The 15,422-nt window shown below is 39.5% G+C and overlaps 1 protein-coding gene across 3 annotated transcripts in view; it reads left to right on the top strand.

The window, feature by feature from the left end:
* Positions 1–14,211, top strand: part of LOC150103458 (katanin p80 WD40 repeat-containing subunit B1-like) — a 370,687-nt gene extending 356,476 nt beyond the window's left edge. For all 3 annotated transcript variants that reach the window (XM_090397462.1, XM_090397461.1, XM_090397463.1), the window contains 2 exons: positions 6,924–7,040; positions 12,749–14,211. In XM_090397462.1, coding sequence (XP_090253588.1) covers positions 6,924–7,040; positions 12,749–12,881 — 250 coding nt within the window. In that variant the 3' untranslated portion in view covers positions 12,882–14,211. The remainder of the gene's footprint in view (positions 1–6,923; positions 7,041–12,748) is intronic.
* Positions 14,212–15,422: the final 1,211 nt, after the last annotated feature.

Here is a 15,422-nt window from a genome sequence, read left to right on the forward strand (position 1 = left end):
GTTATTGTTAATATTAGAATCCGAATTGGAATTTTCTGAAACCCCTTCAGACCTCGATGATTTCGCACTGCGATGTGATGGAATTCATCTGCCACCGAATGCGATTGGTTGTTGTAAGGTCTCCTTACAACAACCAAGAAAATGTATAAGTGTCTGCTCTTACGGTTTAATGCAATTTGGGAGATAATACTAATTACTAACACTCCGGTTATATGCTTATATAATCCATTTATACATTTATGTTATATAATCCATTAACGGACTTGTATGAAGCAGAACAAGACGAAACGCAGCAGTGTTTCTCTTCCCTTTTTTAGAAAGTAGGGCGTTATTTCTCTCCCCCTTTCCCCGGTATCTAATAAATTAGACATTTTTAAATAGCAGATGCGTTTATCGGCAAAAAAAAAAAACCTACCGGAAACGGAACACTGGATCCTGGTCATCGCAAACAAGCTTTCACATAAATATCTAAGAGATTGAAATATCATAAATTAACAAGATCGATACGGTAAAGAATTTAAAATGAACAGTGACCATCGAATACGTTGCTAGACCATACAGTTAATTGACTTCATTTTTTAGACGAGTTCTAGTTAACCCTATTGGAGTTTTGGACACTTGGTGTATCGAATGCGAGCGTATTTATCTTTGTCGCTGTATTTATATGGTTACAAATTGGCCACAGTAAATGTTAATCACGGGGAACTTCAGAAATAGTTTCCACTTTGTTGCTTGCTTATTCACTTTTCCGTGACAGCTGTTTGCCGATCACTCGGTGATTTCATTTCCATACGTCTTCGAAATGCGTTGTACAAGAATTGCAGAAAGCCTTTAATCTACGTTTATTAACTCTTTCTCTTACATTAGTCTTTCGTCATAATTGCATCGCCGTTCTTATTTGGCTACCCTGTTACGGTTCTTGGCCCATCCTTTAAGAAAGCATATCGTATGAAAACAGCCCAAGCGGTTCTAAGAGAACCAACTATTGGGACTGCTTTGAACGTCGCTGCCTCTCTCAGTTCGTTAGCACAAAAGCGAAGTAGTGTATGACGAGCAGTAGCATAAAGGTGTGGGGGGGGGGGGAAGACTCTTTGGAGAAGGATAACTAATGACTGTACTTTCGAGGGACACGTGATTTTTATTTCAGATGGAAAGTGCTTCATCAAGTCGCTTTATAATCAATGAAACAAACCAAATGCACGTTCTCTCCTTTTTGAGGACTTATTTTGAGAAGTGTACACTCTCTGTGCTATTTATTTATTCGCATTATGATTAAAAGACGAATTAATTTTTGAGCTGTATCGAGGAAAAGTTAGTCCATCTTTTCTTTCCTCTTTGAAAGGCTTTCAATTAGCTTTCACTAAAAGGTAAACTAATTGTTCTCAGTTGTAAATTATTGGGGAAAAGCATTGCATCCTCGAATAACATCGTTTCTTAATTTGTTTTAATGCTGAAGAGCTAAAAGTATAATATTAGACACTGCAAAACTGTTTCACATTTAAGAGATTTGCATGTAATACAGTTGCCTAGGTGACGAAGGTATACAAAATAGAAAAATCTCTCCACCTGAGCACAGGTTAACAGTAGTCATGCCTGCAATAGAATGACACTACATAGCCGAATCGAATCTTAATTGATTTTTGTTGTGGTAATAGTTTTTAAATATCTATTGACAGGATCACTGGTGGAGAAAAGTATAATGTTTTAGGCATCAATGTCTTTGACAAATTCTCTCCCGGATTGGAAAGAATATTGCACCGGGACTTGCTTTCGTAGGCCATTTGCTTTGTAATAGCTTGTCTTTGACTATAAAACTTTACAAAGTAAAATCAAGAAACACTGCTGGATTTTATCAGCCAACCAGTCATTGCATAGTACGGTGATACTTGCAGGGGGGGGAAAATAAATAAAATTTTCCGAACCTTCAGTACTGGCCAAGAAAAATCTAACAACGCTGCACCGGGCAAATTGATCGTGAATGTCCGATCTATTTGTCGGAATAACTCGGTCCTTTTATTGTTATTAACAATTCCATTCATGAAGGTTCAGAAACTGTGCTTTGGCTGTACCACCGTGAGCCAAGAGTTAGATAGAAAGATGATACTGTTCTCCAAAATTCCAGTGTCAGTCTCTCAGAAGTTAATATAAATTGTATCTTATATCGATTGTTTTGTGCATATTTTTAGGAATATATATTTATAATAGTATGTTTCTTTTTTTTAATTTATTTATAAAATTATTTTCCCAGCTTCTTTTCAGTAAAGTTCATTTACCAAAGCGGGTTTTCAAGAACAATTCCATGCGAACCATAAAAGCTGTTTATCTGTGTGTGTATGTACACATATGTATTATACAGTAATCCCTCGATTAGTGCGTTTTCGATACCCAAATAAATCTGAAAACAAACCTCAACTCAACATCACCAGAGTTACAGATCGGTACTATCAACGTAAGAAGCCTGAATGGCAAAGAAATGGAGCTAGCTGAGGAATTAGATAAGTACCAGATCGACATAATAGGGGTGACTGAAACAAAAAAGACCAAAACTGGTGAGATCTTTCTGAGCAATAAATACAAAATGTTATATTCAGGCAATGACAATCAAGGAAAAGAAGGAGTAGCCATAGTATTCAACACAAAATACGAGGCTAATCTTCTAATGGCAGTCAGTCTCGAGTAGAGTAATGTGGGCAAATATGAGGATGGGGAACTGGACAATGAGATTTATTTGTGCCTATGGTCCCACAGAAGGTTCTAGTAAGGTAGAAGTGGAGGAATTTTTTGAGGCTTTAGAAAAAGCAACTGACACAATGAAAAAGGAAAAGTTGGTCCTTGTTGGGGATCTAAATAGCAGAGTAGGAAATGATTGTGAGACATACAAAAATATTTTGGGAAAATTTGGAGAAAAGAGCAAAGCTAATAATAATGGCAAATATCTGTTGGATTTTTGCTCAGGACATGGACTGGTTATTACTAACACCATGTTCCAACATAAAAATGTGCACAAATTCACATGGAGAGAAGAGGCTAGGAATAAGAAAAGTCTCATTGACTATGTTATTGTTGATAGTGATGTTTTCTCCCTGGTGCAGGACACCAGAGTGTACAGAGGATTTGAAATTGGAAGTGATCACTATTTAGTCTTGAGCAGGATAAAATTGAATTTCATATTGAAAAGAATAACATGTAAGAAAGTTTTAAAGCGAATAAAAGTTGAGCAGCTCTCAGATGTGAACTGTAGACTAAAATACATAAAGATTATTGAAAAGAAAATGAAAGAGTTTGAGAACAGGAATCAAACCTTGGAGATTCAGTGGCAAACTCTGAAGAAAACATTGATTGATTCTGCCAGAGAGGCATGTGGTGAGGTTGTGTGCAAGGATAAAAAAAATCAGAACTCCCTGGTGGACACAGGAAGTTAAAGAGACAGTGAAGGAAAAGAAGAAAGCATATCAAAAGTTCCTGGCAAATAAGTCAGCTTTTACTCTTACAGAATACAGAGACAAATGTAAGAAAGCTAAACAGTGTGTAAAACTAGCTAAACAAAAGTCATGGGAGGACTTTGGAAAGAATATAGAAAATAAATATCAAGAAGGTGGCAAAATATTCTGGAGGTTGTTGAAGAAGCTTAGGAATGGAGGAAAGAGCTGTAAAAGGAGTTAGAGATGATAAAAGTGACATGAAAACAGGAGAAAAAGATATCATTGACTATGTTATTGTTGATGGTGATGTTTTCTCCCTGGTGCAGGACACCAGGATGGTGCAGGAGTAATTACTTTGAAAAACTGCTAAATGAAACAAGCAGTAATGACAGCACAGTGATAAAAAAAAACACTGACCAGGCATGCAGTCAGGAATACATATCCATACTTGAAGTAGAAAAAGCCATCAAAGGCTTGAAATGTGGAAAGGCAGCAAGAGTAGATGATATTCGACCAGAAATGCTGAAGTATGATGGTATAAAAGTCTTACAGTGGCTGCACTGCATAGTTCAGAAAGCCTGGACAGAGGGACGAATTCCCGATGATTGGAGTAGAGCTCTCATAGTGCCCATATATAAAAAGGGAAATAAAACTGAATGTGAGAATTACAGAGGTATTTTCCTACTGAGTGTTCCTGGCAAGATCTATGCAAGTATACTTGAGAAACGGTTGAGAAGAATTGTGGAAGAAATGCTTGGTGAAGAACAAGCTGGATTCAGGCCAAATAGAGGCTGTCAGGATCAGATCTTCACTTTACTACAAATAGTCGAGAAAGCATGGGAATACAACAAAGATCTGTATTTAAGTTTTGTCGATTTGGAAAAGGCATATGACAAGGTGCCAAGAGAGAAGCTATTCAATACGCTGCAGTTATATGGTGTCAATGGGGCATTATATCAAGCAATACTTAGTCTTTATTTGAGTTGTAAGTCAGCAGTTAGAATTGAAGGAAGTACAGGAAGATGGTTTAATGTTAAATCTGGTGTGGGACAAGGATGTACATTATCCCCTCTGTTATTCATTATCTATATGGATCACATTATGAAGGAATGTGGTATTAAACCTGATATCAAAATTGGAGATGTTAATGTCAGCTCTTTGATTTATGCGGATGATGTTATACTTCTAAATAAATCCGCTACAAGTCTGCAAGATTCTCTGACTAAATTGAATAGCTGTTGTAATAGATATGGTATGAAAGTAAGCAATACAAAGACAATGAAAATAGGCAGAATCATTGAAAATGTCAAGTGTGTTGTGAATGGAGAACCTGTGGAACACGTAAAACATTTCAGCTACTTAGGCACGATTTTTACTGAAGATGGTAAATTGAATATAGAAATAGACAACAGAATCAGCAAAGCTGGTATGGTGGGAAGTCAATTGAATAAATTCATATGGAATAAGAAAGAAATTAGTCAGAACACTAAATTAGCTGTATACAAGACAGTGTTCAAACCAGTTTTAACTTATGGATCTGAGATGGGTCAGAAGTAAAACACTTGACCAAAGACTAGAGACTGCAGATATGAGAGTCCTGAGAAAGATTAGAGGCGTGAACAGATGGCATCAATGGCAATATCATATTAAAAATGAGGTTATTAGGAAAGAACTTGACATTGTCAGCATCCAGGAATGCGTTAGCAGAGCTAATCTCAGGTGGTATGGTCACTTAAATAGAATGGGAGAGGAAAGATTAGCAAAACAAGTGTTCTCTGCCAGGTTGGCAGGAAGACGACCCAGAGGAAGACCAATATATAGGTGGATTGATACGGTACAAAGTGCCTTAGACGATAGAAATATAAGATCTGATAATGTTGGAGTCTTGACAAGTAACAGACTGATTTGGAGGAAAATTGTAGATAGGAAGTTAGTAATGACGTAATTTTTTCATGTAGTACTGTCATATCCTGTACACCCCTTGAGGGTACATGGGAGGAATTTGATGATGATGACATTTTTATGGCTAACTATTTTAAAAAATAACTCGTCAGAATGAAATAATTTAGTTACCGATTTCAAACATTTTACAAAGTTATTTTTTAATGGCATACTTCACTACACTCATGTACATTATGTATTCTATGTTCCAAATTTTTACCGCAAAAATTTATGTCGTCTGCTATAGTACGCCCACAGATTCCAGACACTTCTGCGCATGTCACAAAAAAGGAGAATCCATTCCGATGATAGGGTAATCAATTCGTCTTCTGGGATGAGTTGTTTATTATTACAGGTCCGAAAATTAACTTCTCTTTTATGATCATTGTAGTTTTTAAAGTGGTGACTATTTTGCTTGTATAACAGTTGGGAAATTTTATCAATAAAGCACGTGATTTCGCGTGTTGGCGACCAATTCGTACGTCCTTCATTTCTTTCTCCCCTTCAATGATAACGTCCAAGAGTTAATTACATCTTATTCTGAAGAATTGAGTGATTCCGACCTGCTAAATTTAGATGCACAACGGGAAGATCCCGAAGAATATGAAGAAAATTTAACCATTGATAGTCAACCAAAAGAGATATCACAGAAACAATTGGAAAATATTTTTCGCGCAATCGAAGTTTTTAAGCGGCAATGCTTAGAGGTTGACCCTGATGAAGAGAGAAGCAGTAAAATTTGCAGAAAAGTAGAAGAGCAATAGGGCCATACCGTTGGTTGTATGAGAAAAAAAAGAAACAAAATGCCTGCCAAACTACGTTAGCTCAATTCTTTGTTAAGAAATAGAATAATAAAATTTATATTCTGAATGTTTTATTGTCTTTCAGCTTCATGGTTGTCCTTTAACTAGACCCTGAGACATACCTTAATTCTTTTATAAAAAAAAAAAATCAAGGTTCAAAAAAGAAATTTGAGGAACGAATTATACTTTTCCCCATCGGTTATGTAATATATATATTTAAAACAGGCACATTAATTTCGATTAATGCGCTGTTTTAAAGCACACATTAGGCGTACTAATCGAGGGATTGCTGTAGTTCTTAATGCCGCTTTACTTTAATGTACTTCCCCTGTTGCAGTTCAAAAGGGGAACATGGAAACAGCTTTCATTGCTTTTCAATTTACCTGGAGAATCTTGCAAATATGTATCTTCCAATGGACAACGAATACAATTTCACGTAGTGTTAAAACGGAAGTTTTTATCCACCTCTTCATCAAGAACTGCTTTCTTTGTGATGGATGAGGTTAGTTGCCTCGATACGCTATAGCATAGCTATGCCGATAACGTTTTCTTTTCTTCACTCCACGTGACCCTTTTTTTTTTCTTTTTTTTTTTTGACATTTCACTTTATATAGATGCTTCCTACGAAAGCAGGTTACCCTCTGCAATAATCTTTCCAATCCGAAAGAGAATATATTCGCATATTTAGTTCGATTTTTAATTGCTTTAGTGCTCTGCCAGGTTTTATTATTTAAACGTCCTGTGCTTTATCTTTCAGGTACATGGCAGTTGGCTGTTCCTCCCTCAAGCTGATTCTCAAGAATTTCGCTTCTGTGATAAAGACGAACATCACTGCTCCTCCCGGTGTAGGCGTGGACATCACGCGCGAAGAAAGGTTAGTTATGGAAGTGTTGTGTGTGTTAGAGCACAATGTACTTAGTTTATTCTTCTCCCCCTTCGTCTGTGTATTAATTAGTGCTGACAGGAAGTGAGATAATTATGTAGGCAATCTGGTAGTTCACCCATCTGCTAGCATGTGGTTGAAGGGTTCAAAATTCTCCATTGAACAGGGTGCATGTAATAGGTGTGGGACTGGAAGTTCTTGCACGTGATTTTCTCATCACTCTTGCCACCTGACCACCGGGAAGATTAGAACATCCCGATTCGGTCTGTCCTGGGAAGCTTTTCCTCAGACACGAGTCGCATTCAGCATAGCTAAGGGGTCACGACACCAGTACGCTGTGACGAGGTTCGTTCTGGATGGCAGATATTGATGAGCCGTCGGATTCAAGACGGTAGTGCGTGTAGGCGGCTTCTCAAGGGCCACGATCTGTTAACGTCAGTGCATAAGATGAAGATAATTGCGTCGCATTGGATAATGAACTGCTGACATGACCACGTGACCTGCTAGTAAATACGCGCATCATCCGACAGACGTCTCAACTGAGCCGTGAAAAGCCATATAATAAATCGCAGCGTGTGTATGCACATCAGCACACATTACCGTTGGTTTGAGCTACCTACGTTAATGATGCTCGCTTCTCTCGGCCCATAAGGCTGAAAAGCATCTGAATTCGGGAGAATTAACATTTCTTTGTACGACGGCGATCAATAAAAACGCAAATTTCGCTAAGTGTGTGTGTGTAATACTTACAGATTTGAGATAGCTGAAATCATCGAATTGTTTTTGGAACAGCAGGCGGCCACCCACGTTTGCATTCCCGGGGGTAGAATGGGGGAAAATATCGAACTCGAATGCGATTTATTATTTGGGGGATAACGAGCTCGTTGCATTGCTACTCGTGTTGCACACACGCAGCCGCAGGATCGTCCGTAAACGGTCCAGGCCTGGGTGGACTGGTTCCACACCAAGACCAGTAGCTCTTATTAAAGTGTCCGTGTTCTGCATGCAGGCCGACTCGATTCCCACGTACGCGGCCGGTCTCGAATCCCCGCTCCCGCTTATTCTGTCTGCGACCCACGTCCTCAGCGTTGCTTCCTTAGCTGTTCACCCAGAATTATGTCCGCGGCGCTACCTTGAAATTACCACATCCGCTCGCGAATTGACGTCATTAACAAGCCATTCCCGTGATAGATTGCACGGCTAAATGGCTGCACGACTACAAATTAATTTTCCTGTGTTAGGGCTGCGTGCTTACCTGGACTTACACGAACACGTCTAATCACTTCTGGCTTGTGGCGTCGAGTCGGCGGACCCACCAGAGCTCGCTACAGCACAGGTGCCCAAAGGGAGTTCTGGCGATGTCCTTCGACACGTCATGCACCTGACACACACACACACACACGCTGCCCTAGGTGTGATAATGTCTTCAAGACATCGCAGGTCGCTGATCTCATCACTTACCAAACACTCCGACTCGGTTTTGCTGCTTGCAGTCGCATCACTTTTTAAGTTCGCATTCGGTGAGCGGATCATCCCGCCCCCTCTCCGCTTCCACTTTCTTCGGGAGTAGTTTGCATAACTGCTGCCAGATGGTGCTGGGAAACATTGAAAACATCGCTTTCGGCATTGTTAGCCGAAAAGTTCGTTTTCTTTATTCTCCGGTAAAAGATTGGATGTTAGCAGCGCTAACTTCTTACCGAATGGGAATGGAAACCCGTAGAAACGCTGTGTACACGCGACACTGTCCGGTTGCAAACTGTGGATATTTCGCTTTAATACATTACGTTTTGAGCGGTTGTCTGGAAACTGAGTTCATCGAAAAAAATACAAATAATAATGATAATAATAAATGTTCGAAACCAAAAGCAATTAAAAGTGTTGAATGATTCATCTGTATGGTGAAACTTGACACAGGGTCAGCATGTGGTTCTAATCTGGCTAGCCAGATGGATCCAATCCAGCTGCTAGATTGTTTCAGGGAACAAAACTACTAAAAATAAATCGAGCACATGTTTTCAGCATAATCTGGCTTACAACTTAACGTGAAGCGTAAACTGTTGCGTCATCCCATTGACCACGCGCATGCGCAGAACTTTTGAAATGATCGTCGTTTATCGACGATTTCTATATAGAAAGATTATTTGTGTTTTTATTTTATTAAGTTTATCGATAAACAGAAAAGAGTATAAAATAACGAGTTATGCTTGCAGATCCTTAAATAAAGATGCGAACTATCTTCATTTTGAAGATAGTAGCGATACGTCCATGAATTTGTTCCAATAGTCTTTGAATTTTATACCCATGATTATATGATTTATTGAAATTAATATAAATTAGAATGGTAATAAAAAGTCAATCCTGTTTGAAAATATTGTTGGTATAACCAGTCATTTTTCGTACTAGTTTTGTTTCTGAAGTTATTGCCAATCTTTATTTATTTTGCTGAGATGGTAAGTAATGCATGCAGTTTAAAAAGTGTAAAAATCGCTGTTTTGGTAACTTTCCATCTCCTAAATACCGTCATAGGCCATGCATGCGTACTTAAGTTTTGTTTTGCATTTTAAAACTGCTTTTTTTTTTTGTTTGTTAAATCAAATATTTTTGCAGTTTCACGTAACGATGGATTTTTCTCCAGCTCACTACTCGATATTCGTGAACACATAATTATTGGCAAAACGTTCAGCAATCCGATGGCATCAAAAGTTCTCTACGAAAATGTCAGTGAATGCTTGCGAAGTTTTTTTTTTTTTGTATGTGTGCGCGTGGATGGGGGGTGGAATTAACCACGGGTGATTTCGCGTGCTTATACATAGCCTAATCTTTCGTGGGCTGTAAGCGCTACGGCGTAACACCTCATCCGGACCGTGGCGACTCGGCAGTAACGACACCGTGTCAACAGACCGCTGTGAGGCCCATTTGTCATCAGAGTTCTGTGCACGGCAGCCTCACGGATTGTGGCTCCTCTAATTAACGCGCGACACTATTAATTTGAGCCCCTCACGCAACGCAGGGGCCCCCTCCCCTCCGTCTTCTCGGTTGTCACCGCTTGCGGTCCTGACCGCGATCGCTCCGGACTCCGCCCTCCTTCAGGTAAATCGCACCGCTCCGGGCACGCCTAACGCTCTGTCATTTTTACCGTAAACCATACTGCCCCACCCGTGGCCAGTCATTGTTGGCCCTTGACCTCCGTGACCTGCGCATACTTTATCTTCATTCTCGTGTTTCGACGTTTAGTGGTACGTCTTGGTCGTTGCGCTAATAACCAGTTGGTACGGACTTAACCCTAGCCCTTCTCCGATGCAGCCCTCTCCTGCCATCGCTACAGACTACTCCATCATGCGAAACCACAACCTCTGTCAAGCCGACGAAGTACAGTTGTTGCCTCTCGACACTTGCAACAACGTGCTCGGTTTAGTTTCTTTTCCCCTCCCCTCCTTCGTTTGGCTCCAAATTCCTAAATTCATGTGCGTTACTTGCTTCACGAACTCCTCGAAAATAGTCTGCGATTTCCACCGGACAGTTATGCAAGCAAAACTTCAGTTCTTCATTTTATTAGCCAAAGACTCATTTTTGTGCGAAATTTCGGTGCTTACTAGGTTGCATTGGTAATACTTGATTCTATTCTCCATTTAGTAATCAGAGCTAGTGGGGTTTCGGTCAATGCAGTCATGAATTCTTTCTCCATACTTGAATCCCCTCGACACAGTACAGACCCAAAATGGCTCACCACAATAACAAATGGAACCCCTGTTTATAATAGTTCTTAATGAAACACTAAGTATACCTCGAACTCCACCTGGCTGCTGGAGTTTTCGGTGTGTGACTGACGTTTCCGTATGCAACTGTAGTCTTGTCGGGGGAAAAAAAAAAAAGTTAAGGTCATTTTGGTTCAGTGGTCCTTTTAAAACCAATATGTGGCAATAAGACTAAGTTGGCGGCACTCACTTCAGAGACGCGCATCAATTGTTTGAAGTGAGAGCTCATCGTAGCACCGGTTCGTCCACAAGTGGACGTAATTAAGGACTTTGTGACACTGGCGAGGAATTGGTGTAGCGGAACTATACGAATCAAGTGCATGCTCGCAGTTCCCATAATTCAAAAGTGCGACGCCACTTCCGTCCACCTTATTACAAACCATGTATAGACATGCGCTCCCACCGTAGTTCCCAGTGAGATACCATCTGGCATGACCCTAGTTCAACAGTGCCCGTAGATGTCGTGGAAAATGAAAAAAAAAAAAAAAAGTCAATTCACTGTGTATGTGGAAAGCAAACATAAGTCCGAACAAGCAAATAGTAACAGGTGCGTGGCGACACATACGCCAGATGGCGACTGTGTGCGACGCACACCGAATACACAACGATTATGCAATTCTTGGATGAGCTGTTGGTGTCGACCGATGACATACGTGTTGGCATGGAGAGAATCGTAGCGTAAATAGCAGCGGATTCCTCTGATGCTGTGTCAGCCATTTCTGCTAACTTCCAGTGCAATGGAAGCACGTATTCAACTTCACTTCTTAGTCAAGATAAGTATTTGCATAGGAAATTTCGTGGTTTTATTTTTCCAAGTTGAGCTCGCTCCCCCCCCCCTTTCCAAAAAAAGAAGAAAGAAAATACATTTTAAAGAATTTTATATTATTTAATCAATTTTGTCAAACATTGTCAGTTCCTTCTCTTCGAACTACTCATAGAATATTCCCAGCATCCACAAGGATGGTTGTAAAGCTTTCTACAGCTTCAATTAATTTGAAGTTACAACATGACCCAGCATAGGTCAGGGGGACGACGTGTGACCTGTGTCCTAGAAAATGGAAGGTATTAGTTAAAATTTCCAGTTGTTAACCTAACTTAGTGTGCTTCAGAACAAAAATTAAAACTAAATAATAATTTTAATTTAAAAAATAGTGTTTTTAATATAGCTGAAATTGTATGTAATTCTTAATCTGGTTTTGCTCGGATTCTAGATATGGAGTGGTTGGAAAACGATTTTGGTGAATTGCAATTTTGAAGACATTAAAAAGTAGCACATTATTATTTTGTGATGCTAACTGGTTTTGCTTACATTTTGTTCGTGTAAAAATTTAATCGATATATAGTCTTAATATTAACATTCAATCAATATATCAGTTTTTGTTATTGAATAAGCATTTTTCATGTCCTGTAACGAAATTCCTTTCAGTAGCGACTTTCCAATTTTGATTTACAGACCGAAGTTTCGGAGCGGGGAGGAGATGATTAATTATTCCTTTTTATTTATTAAATATTTGGGAAATAAAAAAAAGGAAGCAATGTCGTTTTTTTTTAATTAAAATAAAGAATTCAAATAGGGTGTTGATAACATTATCAGAACTTAGATAGCTCCAGTTAATTTTCGATTATAATCATTTTATGAAATTTTCCTAAATAAGAAACGAGAGAAGTTGACTGATCTCGCATCGGGTTTGGATTTGCATATTTGATTACAGTAATTACGCAAAAGAGTATTATTCTGGGTAATACTTCGTGAAACCTCCGCCATCGGGCAACTCCAATTGGCCAGAAAATTCCTCTCGGTCTTGACTGAATTCTCATCCGTGAGGGTGCGATCTACCGACTACTGTTCGTTTATTTTTTTAGTTAGCATATAAAAGATTTTGCTTCCAGTCAGAGAGTTTTTTTTCTTTGTGTTCATTAATGACCACTTCGTTTCTTTTGCAGGTACAACAAGTGTATGAGCTGCTACAATCAGCTGCTGTCCATCCGAGCCTTCCTGCTGAAGCGGCAAACGCTACAGGGAAAGCTCGGACAGTCGTTCCGGGAATTGCACATCCTCATGCAGAGTCTCGAGTGACCGCCTTTCTCTTTCTTTCTTTTTTTTCCTTCTCTCCTCGAAACTACTCCGGCTGAATCGCTGCCTGTTCCTCGGCGATATGCTGCAGAAAGTGATCGCAGAGCGAAGTACCGAACTTGACGTTCAGACGCACGCAGCCGATCCCTTTTGCTAACCCCGGCAACACTGTGCGTTGCCTTTCACGGCTGCCTTGGATAAGACGACTGGAGGCAGACGCAGAGACACTCCCAGAGTGACTTGTATTTACTTAAAACGGTGCCGTCCTTTCTTACTGTGCCATGTGCTACCACGAGGACACACTTTTTTTCAGTGGCCATCGGAACGTTCGCTTCGACGTTTACCCTGGGGTAGTGATGATCCTGTTACGACATTTACCCACCTTCTCTAACCATTTGTAGCAATAACCGCTTTCCAGTGTTTGCTTCAGTGGGATACCGAAACGTATTAGTTGTATGCAGCACGTATCCTACCGCGCGCGCATGCTAGACCACCCGGGTTTTATCGCATATTGTAAAAAGGATTGTATGTGCGTTCAGAGTCCGTAACGACTTTTCCTGTCTGAGTTACTTCGAAATTGGAACATTCAACACTGTGTGGTGGTAGCCGAATAAAACTAGAGGGAGCCACCTAACAATGATGAATATGTAGTCAAAATTGGATTGATTGTGCTTCTTTGAAGGCTAAGCGAAATATTATTATTTACTTAATGAATTTAAAACGAAGTTCATAACCGTTGCTTTATAATTCTTTTCACGCCAGTTCGGTCACCTTGCTGCAATTTTTAGACAGATTTCGATAGCAACATTTTGAAGTCTTGTTTGGAAAAAGCCTGTGGAGGTAAAAAAGTATTTTGTATGGTAGGATTTCGCTTTATTTGCTGCGACTAATTTTTCGGTAGCTCACAAGTCTTGTAGACCGAATTTATCAATTGGGAGTCGTGAGTTTTAATTTATTAACCCATCATCTGAGATATGTGCATTCATGTAGTTACTGTGAAAACAGCATACTGAATTGGGACGGAGCTGAGGCGCAATTGGAGTTTTTTTTATTTTTTTTTATTCCAAATGACATTCTGGATTTTCTTTTTATTTGATTTTGATTAATCGCAGCTTATATTCGCGATGTGCCAAAATGGGCCAAAATTGCTCCAACCTTATCACGCATTCTTTTTTCCAGTTTTTACACCAAAAGAGAATTTTGGTTAGCTTATTTTCAGTGAGCTCTTCAAAAATGTTTTTTAGTGTCCGAACTCCAGTCACGTCTACAGCTATCATGTACTGATCGAATGTGGTTCTCAGTCTTGTAACCGTTGGAACACTGATTGATAATGTATGGCCAATAAAGTGTTTTTTAATAAAAAAAATTGTGTGATCATTTATTTATTCAAAACATCCTCATACAAATTGCTTTTTCTTCCCCTCTTATGATTCTTTAAATCCTAAATGTGTTTCTCCGTAGCTAACTGCGAGGCCCCTGCCAAGTTAGCAGAGCATTACGACATCTCGTTATATTTGACTACAAGTTGAGATTCTTAACGATGCATTGTCTAAAAAGTGCCAAGTAATAATAGTTGTCTTCCATGATGTGGTATTAACTGGCCATAAAAATTCCGCCGTGTGTATAGCCAGTTTAGATCCACTAAAGATAACGCAGCTGCAAGGTGCCATAATATTTACATCTTTTAATTTAAAGTCCCGCATATGGGCCTACCTCCCTCCCCCCCCTCCTCCCAAACAGTATCTTAAACACTAATAGATATAACCAGTGGCTATCTACTTGAACAGAAAATATGCATGGCTAATCCCTAAAAGATGAAGTTCGACAGGTAACGCGTTAGATTTTTTTTTTTTTGAAAAAAGCATTGCGTCTAAAGCCACGACAACCAGAATGTTACAAAAAAAAAAAAATTAACCTTAGGTGTTAACTTTCTTCACGTAGGTTCAGCATATAGGCACTTATGCCAACGTTCCTGGCTGCTCCCGTAGCGTAGTCGCGAGAGCGACGTGACGTTTGTCCTTTGGTTCGAATATAGTGTATATAAGAGTTTTCAACCGAAGGTGACGATTTCATGCAGAAGGTGGATGAATTTTTCATCCCTGAAAACAGGCACACCTGCAACCATAATTGAAGTGTGATTCAAATCTTCAGTTAAAATGGTTTCACTTGTCTGATAAAACACTTTACTGCGATGTCTTCATTATTCGCAGTTGAATCCGGAACACTCATTTTATTTTTGCTGGATGGTTGTTCATCGAAACCGCGGAACCACCCAACCAACGGTATGGCTTATTGCATGTCAAGTGCTTGTCACACCCCGAGGTGAGTGACATGAGCTAAGACAACTTTCTCTTCAGACGTAAGTAGTGAGCTACCATCAACTAGATTTCTTCCTTTGGGGCTTACGACCATCTTATTTATTCAGGACTTGAAAACAATTGTTTACCTCAATAGTTAATGTCCCTTCCTTTGAAATATTCCTAAATACGAGGATATCTATTGTCATTATCACAGCGGCTGAAGTTTAGAAAGTCAGGTAACTAG

Source organism: Typopeltis vanoorti, chromosome 9, assembly GCF_054136105.1.
Source record: "Typopeltis vanoorti isolate ZY-2024b chromosome 9, IOZ_Tvanoo_1.0, whole genome shotgun sequence".
NCBI classification, from domain to species: Eukaryota; Metazoa; Arthropoda; class Arachnida; order Uropygi; family Thelyphonidae; genus Typopeltis; species Typopeltis vanoorti.